The sequence below is a fragment of the Micropterus dolomieu genome, linkage group LG22 (genome assembly GCF_021292245.1).
Source record: "Micropterus dolomieu isolate WLL.071019.BEF.003 ecotype Adirondacks linkage group LG22, ASM2129224v1, whole genome shotgun sequence".
Classification (NCBI taxonomy): Eukaryota; Metazoa; Chordata; class Actinopteri; order Centrarchiformes; family Centrarchidae; genus Micropterus; species Micropterus dolomieu.
The window spans coordinates 5,206,359-5,226,604 of NC_060171.1; the positions used below are offsets into that span (position 1 = coordinate 5,206,359).

General features: G+C 39.1%; 1 protein-coding gene across 1 annotated transcript in view; it reads left to right on the forward strand.

Moving 5' to 3' along the window:
• The window catches only part of cttnbp2 (cortactin binding protein 2), a 46,791-nt gene that overhangs the window by 24,621 nt on the left and 1,924 nt on the right, over positions 1–20,246 (forward strand). Inside the window, exons 9-20 of the mRNA XM_046037424.1 lie at positions 5,085–5,180; positions 8,634–8,713; positions 9,775–9,861; positions 11,118–11,217; positions 12,511–12,687; positions 13,213–13,385; positions 14,529–14,707; positions 15,775–16,004; positions 16,156–16,347; positions 17,479–17,524; positions 17,788–17,887; positions 19,725–19,832. Coding sequence (XP_045893380.1) covers positions 5,085–5,180; positions 8,634–8,713; positions 9,775–9,861; positions 11,118–11,217; positions 12,511–12,687; positions 13,213–13,385; positions 14,529–14,707; positions 15,775–16,004; positions 16,156–16,347; positions 17,479–17,524; positions 17,788–17,887; positions 19,725–19,832 — 1,568 coding nt within the window. The remainder of the gene's footprint in view (positions 1–5,084; positions 5,181–8,633; positions 8,714–9,774; positions 9,862–11,117; positions 11,218–12,510; positions 12,688–13,212; positions 13,386–14,528; positions 14,708–15,774; positions 16,005–16,155; positions 16,348–17,478; positions 17,525–17,787; positions 17,888–19,724; positions 19,833–20,246) is intronic.

A 20,246-nucleotide genomic window follows, 5' to 3' on the forward strand; every position in this document is an offset into this window, starting at 1 on the left:
ATTCTCCTGTCCCCCCCCCCCCCCCCAGATACAATACTTTTATTCCCCTCCTGATGATCATTTCTACTACCTTTTTAGTGATTAAGTACATGCTTAAACATCAACAGGATGAGGTGTAGCTTGTTGGCAGTAGTCATTGCCTCCTCTTCTCTCTCACTCTTAACTATAGGTTAATGTTGCCAGCTCCTGTCCGTGTAATGTAAACTTAACAGTCCTCTTAAGTAAATAGACTGTAGCATATAGAATCCTGCATCGTGTATGGTAGCCTGTGGTGGCCATATTCATAGTTTTCAGTCACGTGACATGCGTGGTGACCTGGAGGGCAAAACGACAAACCAACACCGCGAAGCCCCGGTAGAGACGCCGCAAAAGCAGTCACATTTTATTTGTATCACCTTTCAACTTAAGAAAAAGAAAGATATGAACACAAACTGCAAGTGTTGGCATATCTGATCCAAATAACGGCATCCGCTGTCGCATTTCTACCGTTAAAAACCGTCAGGTCCCTGCCGCTGCTCGACTGCGGCAGTGTTTAGTTTTACCTTCTGGGGAATCCCTCACCTTACACAGCCCAGGCTTGTCTCCTCCTGGATTAGTAAATCCGAAAGCACAACAACCATCCAGCATTTTTGCAACACAAAAAGTAACAAACTCAAAGTAACCGTGTATCTCTTGCTTATTGGTTGGCAGGCAGCGGAAAATAACGTCTTTTTTTGCCCTCCAAGGGAGCGTTTTCCTTGGAATGTGACGTCACGTGAAAACTATGAATTGGACAACAGTGTTTGTAAGCAGCTGATTGCGTTAAAGGTAAAATAAGGCTGTCACATAATAATTAAATTGCTAATTTCTGTGTTGATGGAGAACTGCTCAGGGATTCATCTGGTTGAGTGTGTGTATGTATGTATGTATGTATGTATGTATGTATGTATGTATGTATGTATGTATGTATGTATGTATGTATGTATGTGTGTGTGTGTGTGTGTGTGTGTGTGTGTGTATGTATATATATATAGTTACCTATAGGTCCAGGAAACCTAAATTAACATAAATTAATCTACCAGCTACAATATTAAAAGCAGCACTGTGTTGACTCTAAAGTCATTTGGCTTAACTGGCAGGCTAGATAGCTAACCAACCATGACAATTTAAGTAGATACAGAACTATTTTAAAATGTGTAGCATAAAATCCTGAAAAGTATCCTATTGAAGAGCTGGGAGGTGTACTTTATTAGCTTGATTATGGTACACAGTGACACACTTTTCTGAAGTCAACTTTAAATGTGTCCACCTAGCATAGATTTAAAAGGGTCGGTACTTGCTAGCTAACCTAATAGAGACTAGCCTTAGCATGGACTAGTGTTTGTGCCAGTTATTTTGCCTTTAATTATCTGTTTATATAGCAAGGTAACAAAGCTTTACTGAATTGATATAAACAATGAAATAAATCTACCTTATTAGTTGAGCTTGGAGACATACCAGTAGCTAACTACCTACAGCTAAAACTATTGCTGTGTAATCCAACCGTCCTGCAATAAACCCACCCTCCATGAAGGGTATAATAATGTTTTTCATTGAAACTGTTCAACAGAGGTGTTTATTCCTCTTTATGATAATTGCTATACACGGGGCTGAGAACATTTTTGATTCACCTGTCAGTATAACTCAATACAATTCAACAGCACCATGAAGTACAGCTCCCAGAATGACCATAAAGTTCAATCAACGCCTCTCTAAAACAACATCTGAACATTTTAACCTCGTGGGATTGAGGCAAGGGCAGCTGTATTAGACTTAGTTTTAGCTAGGTGTTCCTGTGTACTGTGTGTATGTTGATGTACTGAGTCAAAAGCATTGTGTAATTTGGTTTTCTCAATTTCACTAAATTCTATCTCAGACGGTTTCCTGTCATTTAACATTACTGACTGGCTGTAACCTGTATGTATTTTAACTGTAATGGAAAGCTGCTTCCTGTATTTTCAGCTGGAAGATGATGTGCTGTGTCAGATGAGATGGTGTTTGTTTGGCTGATGGTCAGAGCTTCTCACACACACACGATACTGATCTTCTTTTTCTTTGAATCGATGAATTATTAATTTGCTGGAACATGTGGAGAGCGCATATGTTGCCTTTACGTTTGTTTTTTCTAGTGATCAAATTTCACCAGTGTGTGATTGGCTGGTTTAAGTTTAGCGTTAAATGTGTGTTGGATTAGGTGTGTGTGTGCAGTGCAGGTCTGGTCGAGACTGGGGGGAAAAAAAGGAACTCTATGTCCTCAAACAACAAGGACTCACTCTCTCTGCTTTTGTCTCTCCTGTTTGTCTATCTTTACATCCATGCAACATAGATAGGTGTGTGTGTGTGTGTTATGGGGATGATGATAAAAGAAAGCACTAGCGGTGGAGAGATGCATAATGGATGAGATTGGGGTGGGGGTGGGTTGCAAGATGCCAATTTAGGAGAAAATGTCTGTCTTCTGAGGCAGACAGGATCAAACTGCAGACATCCAGACAATCTTTGGGGGGTGTGTGTGTTGCTCAGTAATACTTTTGTTGGGAATTCACATTTGATTCAGGCAGTTTGACGGCAGTGTTTTGACAGCACTAAAACTTCTTACATGTTTCAACTAGTTCTTAACACCAAAGTCAATCGCCAGAAAATTAAGCAAATAAATTCGATATATAGTTTTTCACCAAGAATAAGCATCATTATTAAGAATAAACACCTTGTTTACAGGAATGTCTTGACCAAGAGAGCAGCAGCACAAAGAACACTGAGGTTATTAAACATATTTGAGCTGAGTTTGCCAAAACTTCTCTGATAAGCTGCAGTGATTAAGTCAATGGATAAATAATTAATCAGCAGCTAATTTGATTATCAATTAATGTTTTAAAATTTTTTTCAAGCAAAACTTTCAAACATTAGATGGTTCCAGGTTTTCAAATGTGAGACTTTACAGGGTCCCACATTCTCTTTAGGTTTTGGACTGATGGTCAAAGACAAGACATTTGTTGGCATCATCTTGGGCCGGATGAAATTGCAATGGGCATTTTTCACTGTTTTTGGTGTTTTACACTTCAACTAATAATCAATAATTAAAATAATTGTTAGTTGCAATCCTCCTTCACTGGTTCTAGCTTTTGAAATAGGAATACTTATGCTTATTTTCTGATCTTCTATGATAGTACTGTAAATGGAGTAACTTCAGGTTTATGGCCTGACATGTTATAGACTAGAGGATCAATTGATAATTCTTGAAAAATAAACAGCTTAATCGATAATAAAAATGATTTGCATCCCTAGCTTCTACATGGCTGGTTCCAGTGTGAATACAACCAGCAACCTCTGCTCCTGTGTTGCTTTTACTGTGGAGCGGTAGCACATGATAACTTCTTTGTAGAAAGGGAAGTTCAACATGAAATATAAAGTAAATTTCTCATAAAGTTGGATGTTCAATTAGGGAGAAAAACCGCTACCTTTTTTAAGAGTTTCTCTTTGGGGATGAAACAAAAGTGCAGCAATAGTTTAGTAAGTTTTCAGGACGCTCTACTGTATTTTACCGCAGGGGAATTTAAACCCACTTTTGGACTTTACTGTGGGAGTGTAGAGCTGCCCCCCCTTAAAACTGCGACTTTAAGTCATCTGTTACTGAGCCTTTTGCTGAATCGTCAGCACCTCTGTTGCCATTGTTCCATTGTTATTGTCCACAGAACTATGTTGGAAAGGCTTTTAGTTCTACAGTATGTGGTGACTTAACTTAAAACTTTACTAGTGTTTTACTGTAGGTCTCAGTTCAATTCAAAACAGTCTCCTCACACACAAATATGTGACAGGTTGTTAGAGGGAAGCACTTGAATAACAGTCTCCATCACTGTCACACTGCTGGTATATTTATCCGTTTACGACATTTCGGTCTGTTCGACTTTTCCAGTTTTATTCAATTAGTGTTGTAATAAGATTAACTTATGCCCCTTTTCCTGTTTTAATATAATCTATTAGCTGCATAGTACTGTAATTGTAGCAGCATACGAAGTGAGCTTTTTTTGTTTGTTTTATAATAAGCAGAAATGATTTAAAGATTGACCATGACCTGCAAGCACCTAGCAGCACGTTCTTGTTTGTTAAACTTATGAAATGTGCAACGATGTGAGCTGGTTGACATTGTTTTTCTATGGAGGAAGTGATGTCGCCCAAATAAGCTGTCTGGACATTTACCGATGCATTTCATTTTTAAAGGTTTTAGAAATATAGTTCTTCTCTCATACATATGTGAAAAGTGCTAGTGAGAAAACAATCAGACATGTCAGTATGATATTGAAACAACAACAGAGAGTGGAAACCATAAACATCATGTTTTGTTGTGTTGTTGCACGGCGATGCATTTGAGAGCAGGGGCTGTTCTGAACACTGTTGTTGATGCATTCAAGTGCATGAAAGGGGAAAAACTTGTACCTATGAGATTTGATTTCAGGTGCAGCTATCCTATTAAAGAGAATGCTTGATGCAAACGTATAAGTATCATGGAAAAGAAGACATGAAGTCTAGTAGGAGAAAACGGTGTACACAATGTACTGACACAGCACAATGTTCTCAGCATGTTATGGTTTTCATACTGGCATTCTTTAGATCATGTAGTAGGGACCTACTCCACTGTCCAGAAAATATATTTAGCACTTTATTTCTACAACAACACCAAGATGCATCGTCTTAATGTGATGTGTATTTGCTCTAATTAGACCCTGTGAGAGAAGCAGGGATATTGTTTCACCAGCTTCATATAGAGGAGAATAATTTTTTATATTAATGTTGTATCTCTTTAGCAGTCCTTAAGAAAAGTACATTCTGTGCTTCAGGTATTATTAATGAGGGTGTGGCAGAAAGAGACATGTAAAATATCATGCAGATAAATTATACATTGTAGTGCATATAGTTTATTCATATACCATATTTTATGCATATAATGTATGTATTTTATGTCTTTTTGTAAGCCAGCAACCCCATTTGTCGTTTCATATTACTTGTTATGTGTGTGAACTCATTTACACTTACTGTCCTAATGCGTCTCTGTCCCTGCTTTTCTCTTCCAGGAGATACTGAGTGGTTGCCAGGTCAGGAGCTGCCTCTATCCCCCTGGGACCTGGTCAGAAAGCCTCTCAGCCAGTGCATCACCATCCGCCTCAAAGGTACAAACCTGGCAACCAGAGTCTGAGTTCATTCAGCAGCACTGAGCCAAAACCAGAATCAGAGCTATTGTCTCTGATAACAAATGCCATTTGGTGGATGAAAGGGCCTTACAAATCAGTTTGGATGCATTTGTAACGTGGGCAGTGATGTACCAGGATCTGCCTACTGAGCCACATTGCATGAAGGGAAATTTCAGCCAGAACATTTTTAGTATTTTGGCTAATAATCAGTCTAAATCTGAACAAAATCAGAATTAAAAAGTTATTGTGATTAATCAAATTAATTATTTCAATAGTCCTACGCCAACAGTGCCACTGTGACAGAGCAGGTATGTCGCAGGGTTGCCCGTTAATCGGAAGGTTGGCGGTTCAATCCCCGGCTCCTCCAGGCTGCATGTCAAAGTGTCCTTGGGTAAGAGACTGAACCCCGAATTGCTCTGGTGGCTGTTCCACCAGTGTATGAATGTAAGTTTCGGTTTGAGCACTTTGGCTCAATGAATGTGTGTGAATGCAGATAAAGTGTAAAAGCGCTTTGAGTGGTAGAAAAAACTAGAAAGGCGCTATACAAATACGTAACACTTACATGTACATTACCCCAGCTTACAATTACATGTCCTCAGGGTCCACATGTCTGCAATCACATTCAACACATCCATTCAGCCAAATAAAATGCAGCAAAAGTAGTATTTCAAAAAAAGTAATAGTGCTGCACATACTGTGTAAATAGATATAAATCTTAACAAAGCTGACCCACAAGTCCATCATCCATTCAAAATAGAGCCATAATCAAGATGCAAAACACACTATCCACTTGCAGAAAATAATGGCATACGGACACGTTTGCACAGAATGGGCACTTTCGTGGCCGTGAGGCACATCAAGCAAACAGGCAAGGATTGAGAGGAAATGGTGCCAAGGAACCATGTTTTTCACAAGTGTGACTGGCACTTACAGTCAAGCGGATGTCGCTCCATTCCAGATTAAATGTGGTCACTGATTTAGTTTTGTGCAATCGGTACCGAGCTGCTGAAAAAAGAATATGGGTTACCTCAGCCAGCTGTTGCAGACTACATGCTTTTTTTTTTTTTTCTTCACATTTTTAATTGCTACTGATAGACCTGTGGCTGCCTAACCAAGATTAATGCGAAAGAGCAGAATCATGATGGTTAAATGACAAAATCATAAAAGTATTGGTTTAAATTAATGAAAGTTCAGGAATAATTTGGAAATAATTCAGTAATTCATAAGGAGCTGTAGTAACGGCTGCTTGGACCGTTTAACTTGCCTTTTTACATGATATGTTGATTTAAGAGTTGTTATTTTAACAACCTGCACAGGGGTTATGTTTCATGGATGTAGCTAGATTGCTAGCTATGTATAAAGATGATTATCAAGATTATCAAAGCTGGCGCAGAAAGGAAAAAAAAAAGCCCTTTTAAGGTTGATCTGTAATATGAAATGATGGTGTTCAGTAATATTGGCACTGGAATGTTGAAGCTGTGCCTTTTTTTTTTTTTTGATGATGATTATGAAATATCCAAGCAGTACCTAAAAACCTGCTTAAAATAGCACACACCATTTTGAAAGACATAACTGGAACCACAACAGGGTCATGGAAGACACCACAGTTAATGATTATAGATGAGTCTCGCTCTACAGATATTGGAATAATGTTTCTTTCTGTCTGCTGCTGCTGCTTTTTAGCTGCCTCAGTCGCTTGAATTGCTTTATCTAGTGCCTTTCTCCTCTCAGTGAGTCAGGAAAAAAAGACAATAGTCTGGCACCATGGAAATCGGGGCTAGCAGCAGCCAAGCTCTCCATCTCTGCCCACCTCCTCTTCACTCCATCAATTTTCTGTTTTTCTGCCTCTCGTCCTGACTCAGAGGTCCATATCGACCTGCATGTCCGTCAGTCCATCACTGTGATGGCGTAGAGCCAGGAAACATCCAGCGCTTCGGCTTTCACCCTCTGTTTGTTCAACTGTCTCTCACTCACAGCATTCACATGCTTCGGTGGAAAAAATCTATTTCTGAATGCAATAACAGCTGTAATAAATTCATCTAAATTTGATAAAGAGACGATGAAAATTGGTTGATGGTTACTAGTACTCAACAAATTGAACCCCCAAGTTTTCTTTTTCGCTTTCTTCTTGTGTCATACTTTCCTCAAATTCCCAAGAAAGGAGCTAATATGTAACTTTACGACTACTACTACTCATTTTAATTAATAATGAAAGAAATTAATATCATCTTGGGTTTAAATTCAGCTGTTCTCTTAAGAAAAGGTCTCCTATTAACCAATAACCATTTATAAACTCAACACAACTGACTAATCTCAAAAAACTGTAATAATAGTGTCAATTTTACTAATAATTAGTGAGAAAATTACGTAATTCATTCCAGACAACTTCCTGGGTAATAACAGACCTGTAAAATAAAACATTAACATTACATTTGATAAGTGCAAGAAGTAGTAGGCAGGGTGCGGAAATTAGGAAGGCAAAACTTACTGGGAGAGTTGTCACGCGTCAATGGCGGAAAATAGAACAGTGTCGTTTCCTGACAAGTTGATGTGCGTCAATTCGTGATGACACATTTCAAAGGGCTGTAGGCGTGTGGTCTTACATAGAAACAATGGATGTTTTGATGCATATGAGATGGTGCCGGTATGCGTTTCCCTTTGTACTGTGTGGAAATCACTTATTGTTGTTGTTAGGTCCCCACATTTAGTTAAAAACAAGCAAAATGTCTGGATTTTTTTATTCTTTTTTGTCTCTAAGGAATCTATAAAGAAGGAATAGGAAATTAAGGAGAAACTGGAAGGCAGTTTGGACAAATTACCCCGCTTGTATCAGGAAAATTGCACTTGGTTCAACAGTATTCCTCCAACAAATATTATTATTATTATTATTATTATGTTATTATTGTCATATTTAATTACATGGACGATTTTGAGGCAGTAAGATTGATCTCCATATCAAACTGATGTTCACCATTAAAAATAATTAGAAATGATTCTGTGGGGATCTGAGAAAAAATGTTGTTTTAATGGCAATCTTTGAGGAATAATGAGTAAATGTGTGTGTTTAGTGTGCATTTCCTCAGGACATAGATTAAAACCTCTTACAGCTGTAATTCATCCTACTCACTGATATAAAGCATTAAGAGCTCTTAAGTGAGTTAATAACCACACTGACCACTCGTTCTGTTCTAATTAATTGACATTAGTGCTTACATTTTCTATATTGCAGGCACTTAGCTGAAAAGCAAACAACTGCTGAATGTTCTGGGCATTGAACGTGTTGTTTTTAAGTTTCAGTCTAACTACAAGGGCACCTTGAGCTTTGTGGCTGTGGGATGTATCTGGAGTTGAAGCTTGCTGACACTGAGCATGTAAACCAGAGCGGATTTGAGGATTTATTGTGTGAATTTTGTGCTTGTGTGTTTTTGACAGGTCTGTCTGAGTCGTGTCTCGATGAGTTGGCTCTGGAATACCTCTTCCCCCTGCCGCTGCTGCACAACTACGTCCGCCTGGTACGTACACACACACACACACACACACTCATTCATGCAAACACACACAAAGGACTGCGAGGGATTAGATGAGTAAGACGTTCAAAAATAGGGAGGAAGCTAGAAGACTGCACCAAGAGAATGGTAGAGGAAGATGAAGTGATGGACAGATAAAAGGAAACGGGGAGGATTAAAGTGATCTGACAGCTACAGTGCCCCCTCCTGGCTGAAGAGAAGAAATAAGAGCTTAAGGGAATCAAAGTGGGTTTTTGTCATCAGAATTTTACATTTTACACGAGCAATAAAACGCATGATAGCACAGTGACAGTACACGCAAAGAAACTGCAGAATCTCAAGCCCTTTTCATTACTGATGTACATTTTTGACAGTAAGCTGATGCTTTAATCCACAGTGACTTGAGAGTCTAACAGTGAAATCTGTTTCACAGCTTAGATCATTGCTGTAGCATTTAGGCTGCAACTATTGTATTATTAATGAATTCATGTATTATTTTCCATTTAATCAATTATTCATTTAATCCATAAAATGTCACAAATAATGACAAATGTACTTCACTCAGCAGAGCGCAAAGTTATGTCTTAGATATTAAGTTTGATCTAAAGCCAAAACCTGTGCAGATTAAAGTTTTATTTACAAGAATATATAAAAAGGAAGCTGCAACCTACTGTTTTTATTCTTACAATTAATTATTATAGATCAACTAATTGATTAATTAACTGTTTCAGTTTATGTTAAAGAAGTGAGTGGAAAAATATAAATATCAGTGCCATCCCCATGTAAGAGAGTATCAGTAAAGCTAATTATTATAGCTAATTAAAGGTCAGTTTTCTTCTTACATAGTCAACAGATCTAGAAAGCAATTATCTCCTTAAGCCAATTTATTTATTTGTTCATTCATGTTCTCTTTAAGTATTTAGTTTATGCCCTAAACCAGAGAGATTGTCAAAGACTGCAGCAGTATAAAAACCTCATTAGCGCTACATGCATTATTAAACTGTTCTCACTTTTGTTTGTCAGTTCACCGAACTAATTCATCCACCTGTTTCTCTGTCTCTGTCCAGGTGGAACAGTATGGTAGCCTCATCTTTCATGGGCTTGAGGGCAGCTGTCAGGAGTACATCGCCAATCTGGTTGCTCGCTGCATCAAGGTACATCCACCAGTTCACAAGCACTAATCGTGGTGAAAGCTACCATCTTCCATGACGGAGCATAACATGCCATGTTTAGAGGGAATAATTCGGCCCACATGCAAATGAGAGAGAAATCTGTCAGTAAATTGTACGTCAACAATTGTAAATTGTGGTTATTGTAGCTACCCGTAGAGTTTTATTTGAAACCTTAAACAAACCATACAGGCAAATGCCACTGATTGGTGCGTCTGTCCATTCAAGGGAAGAAAGGGTTCATGTTGATGTGTGAATGGACTAACTGTCAGTTATCTGTCGTACAACCCCTATTTACAGCGATGTCTCTTCAGAGCAAATTCACACATGGCCCTACCATCTCAGTGAGATTAAAAACAAGGACAAGTTCTCCCTTTTTAAAGAGAAGAAAAAATTGGCTCTGCTGCACAGTATGATGCAATGAAATCTCTCCCTACGACATGATGAAACATACTGCAGGGTCAGCCACTGGTCCTGCATCTACAGGTCAGGGATTTGAGTGGAAGAAAGATAACTGAGAAGAGCTGATAAATCAATAGTGATGACGGCCAGCACACTGGTAACTGTCAGGCAAATACTGTTCAGTCACTGCGGCGTTAAATCTGATGCGTTACCATGGTTAATGCATGGTGGTGTTTTTTGCAGTGGCACAGAAATTGGATGAGCATATAGAGAAAATGTGGTAGTATGGAAAAAAATTATGCATTTTTAAACAGAAATGGAAAAAGTACACCATTTTTCTTTCATTGCATTTCATGACTATTAGGTTTTTAAATTTATAACACTGATCTCTTTGAAAAGACAGATTGTTGGCCCTCTCTTAAACAGATCATTGAAGACGGTGTTTAATTAATATGAATTCAGTCAGAGAGAACAGCTGTATACATTTAATTTCTCATCTTGATTTCTCTGTTTTTCCACAGTGCAGCTTTAGTGCTGCATGCCTCCCTTTTCACCTGCATTTTAAACTTGTGTATTATACTGATATACGACAAAACTCAACAAGAAATAAAAGGCAGAAAAATGTCTTCCGCAGCTGCATCTCGACTGTACTCTCCTTGATAGCAGTGATGTGCCTGGAAAAGCCCTTTCTGCTCATTCAAATTCTCCTCTTGCTCCATTTCTCTCGGCGCATAGTAGTAGTAGATTTCCTTTGTTTCCATGACAACGTGCTCCCATCTTACCTCTCTGTCTTATCACTCTCTCTCTCTCTCTCTCTCTCCCCTCTCTGTCTCCACCAGGCCAAGCAGGAGGCGGGGGGGCTCGGCTGTGACGTGGTGAGGGTGGAGGTGGAGGAGAGCCTGACCAAAGAGCAGCTGCTGGAGACTTTCATCACCTGTGGTAGGGACACACACACACACACTCTTTTGATAATTAATCATTTGTTGATTGATTGTTTAGGCAAAAATACCAAAGATTCACAGGTTCTAACGTCCATTCTGGTTCAAAATGTGAATATTTGCTTGTTTTCTTAGTCTCCTATGATATTGAATATTTAGTTAGCCTGTTAGTCTGACTAAACAGCACCTTTGAAAAGGTCATGGGCTCTTAGAAACTGTGGCTATATTCAGAACCTCCTAGTCCATACTAACAGCAATATGTACTACACACTGCATACAGTGTTTCATAGTAGCATGCAGCATGAAATTGTTAAATTGAGCTGCATTTGTTCTACTACCCACAACACTTTACTTTAGTGATTGTCAAATAGAAAACACACAACATGCATAACTTAAATCTTAATGTCGACCTATATTTTTTCTCTCAAGGACAGAGCAGTTATTTTCCTCCTTGTCCACCACTGATGCGGGGATGCTGCAGTTCACCACTTCAACACTGACCGGTTGTTGTGACCTTTGTAGCACTTTGCATTATTGGAAACGGTACACAAGATAGATTGGTCTGATGCATACTGGAGATTTTTTCTAAATCAATTCCTCAAAGATTGCCCAGAAATTCCCCAAAAAACACATTTGCCAAAATTTTTGGCATAGTGCAGATTTTTGCATACTGTATACTTCATGCCAAATAAGTACATACTGCTAGTGTAGTAGGCGGTTTTGAACACAGCCTGTGACAGATTCCTGTTAACCCTTTGACAACAGTTCTTCAAATAATTCCTAGGTTAAGGTTCCTTAATACACAAACAACTCAGCTTTACCTGGAGCATAAATTACAACACCTTAAACAAAATGGTTAGTCAAATACAGTTTAAAACATGTAGTTTTGTAAAATAAGTACAAAACTACAAACTACAGTAAAACAAGTACAGCAGCTAATGTCTAGGTTCAGCTTTACTGTCATTATGCAATACAGCTTTGCACAATGAAATGTGGTGACCGTGCATAAATCAAGGCTTAAATTGTCAGAAGTAAAACAATATTTCTCAAGGTATATTCTTGGGTTAATCCATTCTTGAAATCTGAATTGGGAAATTTCAGAAGCTGGAGTTAATTATATAGAATGCCTCTGTTAGCACTTAACCATCACTGTCCTGTTTTTAAAACCATATACAGTTTGTCCTCTTTGCCAACAACCACATAACTGTCACAACATGACTGAAACACTTGTACTTTACTTTCACAAGTTATTATTAGTAATCTGACTGTTGGCTTGTGCCTCTTCCTTTCCCAGGTTTCCTGGTGCCAGCAGTTGGGTCAGGGGTCAGGGAGCCTGGTGGTCACACTGGTCAATGTGTGGTAGTGCTGCTGGAGGGACTTGAGAAGGCTTCATCCCTAACAGGCCTACTGGGAGACCTCTGCCACAGTCTGGACAACAGGGGCTCTGCTTCACCGCTGGTTCTCAACACTGGTATGACTAACTGCAGCCAGGCTTTGATTTGAATCATAATCACTTATACAGCTTATACAGTCTCTATGTGCAATATTTATGTGCTTACAACATTATATTATCAATGTTTACTACTAGGGGGCACCAAAGTCAAAAATGTTCAAACGTTTTTATTTCTTCTTATAAGCCTTAAGAAATGTCACTTTAGAGCAATGTTAAAAATTAAAGTTGATTTAATTAGACCAAGTTAAACTAATTAAAAAGTTGACACTTTAAGCTTAATACAGCTTGAGCATTAGTAGAAAATCTGCTCATGCAACCATAAATCTCAAATATTTAGTCTGCTTTAATACTTTTTCATACCTGATCTTAAAAGGTCTTGTGGTGCCATTAAAATAACACCATACAAATATGTAGTAGAATCAGAACATATATAGGAATTGGGCTTATTGGTGACATGGATCTGTTTGTAAAAGAACTAACAGAATAATAGAAAATTAATTGATATCCTGTTCTACTTTCCCTCCTGATTATCAATCCCCCCAGGTCTCCACCACTTCTGTGAAGGCAGCTTCCTGATTGCCACGCTGTCTAAGCACCGTCTGCAGGGATCAGAGCTCCGCCTGCAGCAGCACTTCCGCTGGGTAACACTGCGCTGGGACCAGGAGCCACTGCACGGCCTGCTGGGAAGGCACCTTCGCAGGAAGCTGCTTCATAAGGTCAGTGAGACAATTTAGTTGCAACTGTCAAAGACAGAGACAACATCATTTATTGTGGACGTGGTGTTCACTGCTGTTTTTGTTTTTTATGGTTACCAAACTGGGATGTATAATAATAATAATAATGTCATTTATATGGTCTCACAGCCCGGCAAAAAGGGAGGGCAAAGAGGAGAGAACACGTGACTTTTAACTAAAGATTTATTTAACAAAATGGGTAGGTGATTATCTACTAGATGGAGAAGCTGGTGGGACTTTTTAAAAAAAAAGAAAAGATTTTAGAAATCAATGGAAGTTTGGAAATGGGCCTGTAGATGGCTAAAATGGTGGCATCTAGGGAGGTTTTTTTGAGGAGTGGGAAGACACTGGCTCTCTCGAAATAGTCTGGTATGCAGTCAGAGGCCAGAGATGGATAGACAATAGAGAGAAGACAGAGAGCAATGACAGGCAGGAAATTTGGTAGAGATTATGTCAGTAGGGCAGGATCATGGATATGTGAGAAACTATATCAGAGATCTTGAATGGAAATAGGGCTGAACTCAGACAGCAGAACAGGGCAGGCAACTTGATCAGAATGATAAATGCTATAGTTGAAATGTGATCAGACACCATAAATCAACACAGCAAAGACATTTGGAAACTTATCACACGCAATATGCAAAATCACATCTAGACTGATTTTAGTAGTTAATAACCATGTGGCAAATTTCACTCCACAAAAATGAATAAAACAAGTGTTGTTTCAAAGATTGATAAACATGTATCTACCATCTTTCTCATTGTCTTAGTGAAAAAGATAAACACACAAAAGTCAAACTTAAAATGGTTAATGGTAAAAATTAATGTCAAACAGCAGCTGTTATGAAGATTGTAATTCCAAAAGACTTTTAGATTTATCAGTATTCATAGTGCAGCATCAGAGTGCTGTGACTTTAAAATAGAGCGATAAAATGAATATATGCAGGGAGAAATCGTTAAGAATACATAACGAGCTGTTTTGTTGTCAAGCGGAGTGTTTTAATTGATTAAACTGTCAAGAAAGTCAATTAAAATCTGTTTGTTGCATCACTCTCTTATTTCAGTTCAGTAGTGTTTTATCAGCAAGACAAAGGCAAAAAGTAAAAACTTTCATTTCTCCTCCAGACGGGGACTGGAGTTTGGTTACCTGATGGCATCATGGAGCGTTCGGTGTTGTGGGTGAGCCAGGTTTGGCAGCAGCTCAACGCCTGTCTGTCCCGTCTGGGGACCCACGAGGCTTTGCTAGGCCCGCAGCTCTTCCTGTCCTGCCCTGTGGTTCCAAGCAACACAGAGGCAATCGTCAGGTGTGTTCCTGTGTGATAAACAAAACTGCTCATGTTATTAAATTGCATGTTACCATAGAATAAATAATGATCTCATTCTTTCAGATATAGTTTACAATGCAGTGTTGGCAGACACTGGCTAGTGAAGTCAGTCTGGCTAAGTGTTAGATTAGCTAATATGATGTTTATATGAATATTTACCCGTTTCCTTTTACTAAAACACTTGGAAGCATGAGAAAATATTGGACTCAAGGTGAGAGCAGGAATAATAAAGCTTTCTTAGCTAACTAGTTGCTATTAAAGTTACTGCAATTGTTGTTTAATCTCTGCATAATGTTTTTATCATTTAGTTTCTAAAATTCCAGAAATTAGTGAAAAATACCATGACAACATCTTCAAAGTGTGTCTTAAGGTTTACTATGATATAAAACAGAGAAAACAAGCAAATTGTCACATTGAGAAACTAGGAACCAATGATTGTTTGAAATGTTTACTTAATAAAAAGAAAAGAAAAATACTGTTTTATTGGATGTCTAATGTCTCAAATATTTCCTATTTGAGAAACTCAGCACATCTGCCTTTATTTTCTAGTAAAAGCAGGGATTTCTGTCCGTATATCTTGGAATTAGAGCCTGGAAACGGGGACTTTCTAACCCTGTTTTAATTGTTGTCACCTTTTCAATTAAATTACATAATAGTAAAAAACAGCCATTCCCTTTTTTTTCTGGGAGTTAAGTGTCCATGTTTAAGAGCGATAATGATCTGTGAAGTTAAACCAGAAAATAGTTTATAAAACAGCTTACGACAAGGAAATAAACAACGGAGAGGACACCTGCACGCCTTAACAAGGCCAGACCCACGACTGTCCAGGCACAGTCAAAGATCAGCTTGTCTATCCAGGACCTCCTTGGGAAACAGAATCCCGTGGAGCTATGAATATAAAGGCTTAGACACAATGGTAACTCTAATATGTGTCACGCAGACCTCCGCCCGTCTAATAAAAATGTTAATCCCACAAAACGAAGTGGAGACCTTCAGTCTGACTATGAGGCTGATGTGTGTGTCTGCCCGTGTGTGTGTGTGTTCAGGTGGCTGGCTCGGCTCTGGAATGCCGTGGTCGTCCCCCGCGTGGAAGAAGCCATCATCTCTCGGGTAACCGCCAAGCGCTCCTCCTCTACTACTTCCACATCGCCGTCGTCTCAGCGACAGTCTCCTAGCAACTGTGGGCTGAGTGCCGGGCAGCAGGCTGTGGTGAAAGCCGCCCTCAGCATCCTGGTCAACAAGGCTGTTCTCCTGGGCTGCCCTCTGCCTCGACACGGTGTGTGTGTGTGTGTCACAGTTGACGAGGAGGGTTCATTCACGTGCTTCAACAGCTGTTGTTTCAGCCGGGAACAAAACGATAGACAAAGAAAAGCAATTGGACAAAAGTGTGACAGAAACTGATGGTTTTTTTCCTTCACCTCCTGCAGAGATAGACAGATACCTGCTGGAATTTCGGGGCGGGACCTTCCCTCTGACAGCCATCGGCTCCTATAAAGGAAATTGCAGCGGACGGGGAAGAAAGGGACGAGACGGCAGCAAGTTGAGACGATCCAACACCAGCCCTCGGAAGAAGGGAAGCCCCGCCTTAAACTGGAGCTGTGGCGGTTCCTTTAGAGAGGGTAAGATGGCTGCTCTGCCAGCAGTGAGACAAGCTGTGTCCCAGTTCAAAGGGTTTGGACCATCTTAAGCACCATGAAGCTGTGTCCTTCAAATCACCTTAAACTCACGCTGAACCAGTTGTTCCTCCTCCCCAAATGACATTGTGCAGCCTCACAGAGGACTTGAAAATTGACCAAAAGTAATGGTGTTTTCAGCCACGCCTAGTAAATTTTGTAAAGTCAGAAAATTCCATGTCTGTCAACAGGAAGATTCCCTCATATCTGTGTAAAAAACAGAACTTGGGCAGGCTGATAACATTTCACATAAATACCTAAAAATCAATGACACATGCAGGGTGCAAACAAAGAGCAGTTAAATCTTGACTTTCATTATTTACATCCTGCAACTTTACAATATGGCATGGTTATGTAATAAAATCCTGACATTAGGACAGGACGACCTCAATGCCCCATTAAATGTCCTTGCAACAAATGACTATAATCATTAAGGGCTGCAAAGAATCCACCAGGGGTGTCAACTTTCAGATAAACAAGGATTTTTAAGCTACATTCGAAGGATACTTTTTGATCTATAGTGAAGACTAGATGTCTAGAAATTTGGATTTCAGAGGGTCCAGCCCTGTACTGGGGACACCAGCTTTGTGCCAGCAGCATCCACAAGGGGGCGCTATTTAACAGGCTTAACATGCTGCATGCTGCTGTCATTCAAACAATGTCCCTGTGGCTCAGGATAATCCACAGACCTCAAAACTCCAGATGAAAATTAGTCTGTACGGCTAAATCTGGCTCGTTGTGTTTGTGTTCATTAATGTGCATTGTCCCTTTTTAAATAAACAAACAAACTGGATAGTTTACCCCATAGTTTACATTTTGATAGGAATTTGTTTCTAATTAAAACTGTTTACAGAAAGGTTGATGGATTATTCTGATGAACGGGACATTTGTTTGTGTAAAGACATGTTTAGTTTTTTGCAAATGTATTAAGATAAATGCTGTGAGTACAGCAATCAAAATCTCATTCACCTTCTTTGTATGTGGAGGCAGACATCTGAAAATATGTTTTTGTAATTGACTGACCTTTTCATGTGATGTTTTTTTTAATACATATGTTCATTTATGCTTGTGATGCAGGTTCACTGTCTAGCACTGATGTCAGCTTCATCGCCAATGGCCAGAGGTTTGTGTTCTCTCTGATAATTATTAGTATTGGTAGCAGTGGTCCAACAGTGTAGCGCTCGTACTGTAGTAGGATTTTCAGCAGAGAGCAGAATTGTCTCACTAATGAAATTTGTCTGCTTTAGTCAAATAAACAAGACTCACACAGCACCAGCAAGAGTAATTATAAGCATGTTAAATAGCTGAGTTAGTTTGTTGTGATGTTTCACGTCTCTGTACTAAAAGCTAAAATAGGACACTAAATTAAATTTTCTTAATTTGTAGGGAGCCTGTAGGTCTGTCTGTGTTCTCTGATGATGAGACAGATTTGATCAGAGAGCTGCAGACCATGTGCTCCAGCAAGTCAGAGCCAGACATAAGCAAGGTACTGTCAATCACCCACACACACCCCCACCCACACACACACCGTCAGCACCTCTCTTCTTGTGTTTTAAGTGATGTAGCTATAGGTGTCATGTTGTGATGCTGCTGTGGATTTAAATTAAGTATTGTTTTTCTGTACTGTAGCAGCAAAGGGCTTAAAAGGACAATAGATTTTTTTTCAAGTGTACAGTTATAATAAATGTGCTATGAAAAAATGTAAGACATTTAGCACAAACACAGCAGTACAGAGCCATCGGCTGCTGACACAAACATTATCAAAGAACCCATAGTCTATATTTTTATAAGAATAATGCATCAAATGACAATATTAAAGTAGTGATGAACCTACAAAGAATATCTGCTAAATCTGCCGCTCCCCTCGGCTCTACAGAGCTTTAAAGTGAGTTTCAGCACATTGTCTAGCTGTCTGTCTGCACAACTTAACTCTTTTGGTTCACACCCTCTGCTCTCATAGCATTATTTTCTGCCTATTTTCAGAGAAAACACTCTAAAAACCTACTGTACACTACCTGCTCAGCACCAAACAGCCAGACAAAGTTAGAGACCAGCTTGTACATAGTGGAGCATTTAGCAGCTGAAGAGCCAGATATTTCCTTGAAGAGTTAGTGGAGAGCAAAAACAGAGCAAAAAGGGAGTGAACATTGGACTTACATTCTCCAAACATGACTCCAAATTAATGATAATGTTGCTCCGTAACTGCTGAATGTGTAAATAAACAGCTGTTTGCTTACAAGTTCGCCATATCTACATGAAAGGTGACGATATGTCAATCTTATCTGTTAACAACTTGTTTCTGCTGCCCCCAAGTGGCCAAAACGTTTTATTGCAGGTTTAAATTAATCATACACCAATATGTCAGGTTATCAATATACAGAGTTTGTAATAGCATCTTTTATAGCAGTGTAAACAAATTAAAATAGACTAAACTATTTAATCTAATACTACTGTTTGATATGACAAATTCACATCAGCAGTACAGTGTATTAAAGCTGTATAGATTCAGCATAGGTGACACATAAAGATGGACCTCTGACTACTAAGTCATGTCTCTGTCATCCAGCAAAATACTTACTCCTCAGAAAACATTTTTCCATTCAGAAGCTACACAGGTCTTAATAACACTCTGCTTTTAGGTCACATGTTTTGACTCATGCCTGGCTTTTTAATTCATCAGTGTCGTCTTTCTAAATATAGAGACCATGTGTGTCTGCTACACGCCACTGGCGAAGTAATGACATTTATCTTTAACTAGCCGTTTGGACAAAATCAACCCAATTAAATAGGTTATTTCAAACAAGAAATGATTCCACTGTAGTTATTAAACAGCTTCAGTGGTGAGAGTCTCTAAAACCTGCGCTAAAAACTGCTAACTGGTCTGAAAGTATATCATCAGTCTGACATTCGGTGTAGAGTTTAGTGTCCTGATCTAAATGTTGTTTCAGATATATTTTCACCCAAGTTCTAATGAAAAACACTGATTTTGTTGGAAATGTTTGCAATTATTGAGAAATGCAACATCCCTCAAAGACGTACTTCACCAACTATGCCAAAAACATAATCTCTTGACAGCTTTGTTTTTAAATATTTGGTATCACAATTGACCTTTAAAAATAATCCCCTAATCCTGCACCTTCACCTGCGTGACCCTGAGGCTGATGACACCTCATCGCCAAATTCCCACCCTGTAATTTTACTTTAAATAATAACAGTCCTCACCTGTTGTACACTAACTCGCACTGATTAAGCGGTGTGTTGTTACAATCATTCAGTCGAGCTTTTACCTGCTGCTAACAATCGCTCATGATCATCTCCCACAGATCTCTCAGGCCAAGGACGACTTGATAATGTTCTCCAACTCTCCCGGCCAAGAGACGCCCCCCCACAAGACGGCACAGGGAATCACCGTCCAGCAAAGACCGCAGACGGTGAGAAGGAAAAATGAGTGCAAATACTTCAATGACTGGCAGCTGCCTGTCAAAACTATTCTTCAAAAGATACAAGACTGTATTTCAGTTATTTTTATCTCCGGCAGCTATTTTGTATTTTAGCTACTTTTTACCAAAATGCCACCCTCCACTAATCTCTTATCATCATCTCTCCATTAAGCAACCTGACTGAGCCACAAACTGATGACTCATATTTAAAATGAATGTGTGATATTGTTTTGTACAACTTTTAATCATGTGTCTCTGGTGTGTTTGGCGTTACCTCACACATAATTGTCCAAACCTGTCCAGTAGTAGCAGTTTTAAGACTGTACGATTGTACAATATGTCATTACTACCTCTTTTAGCTCCATTGGTTTGGCGTTACAGGAAATTGACAACATGGTTCGGCTT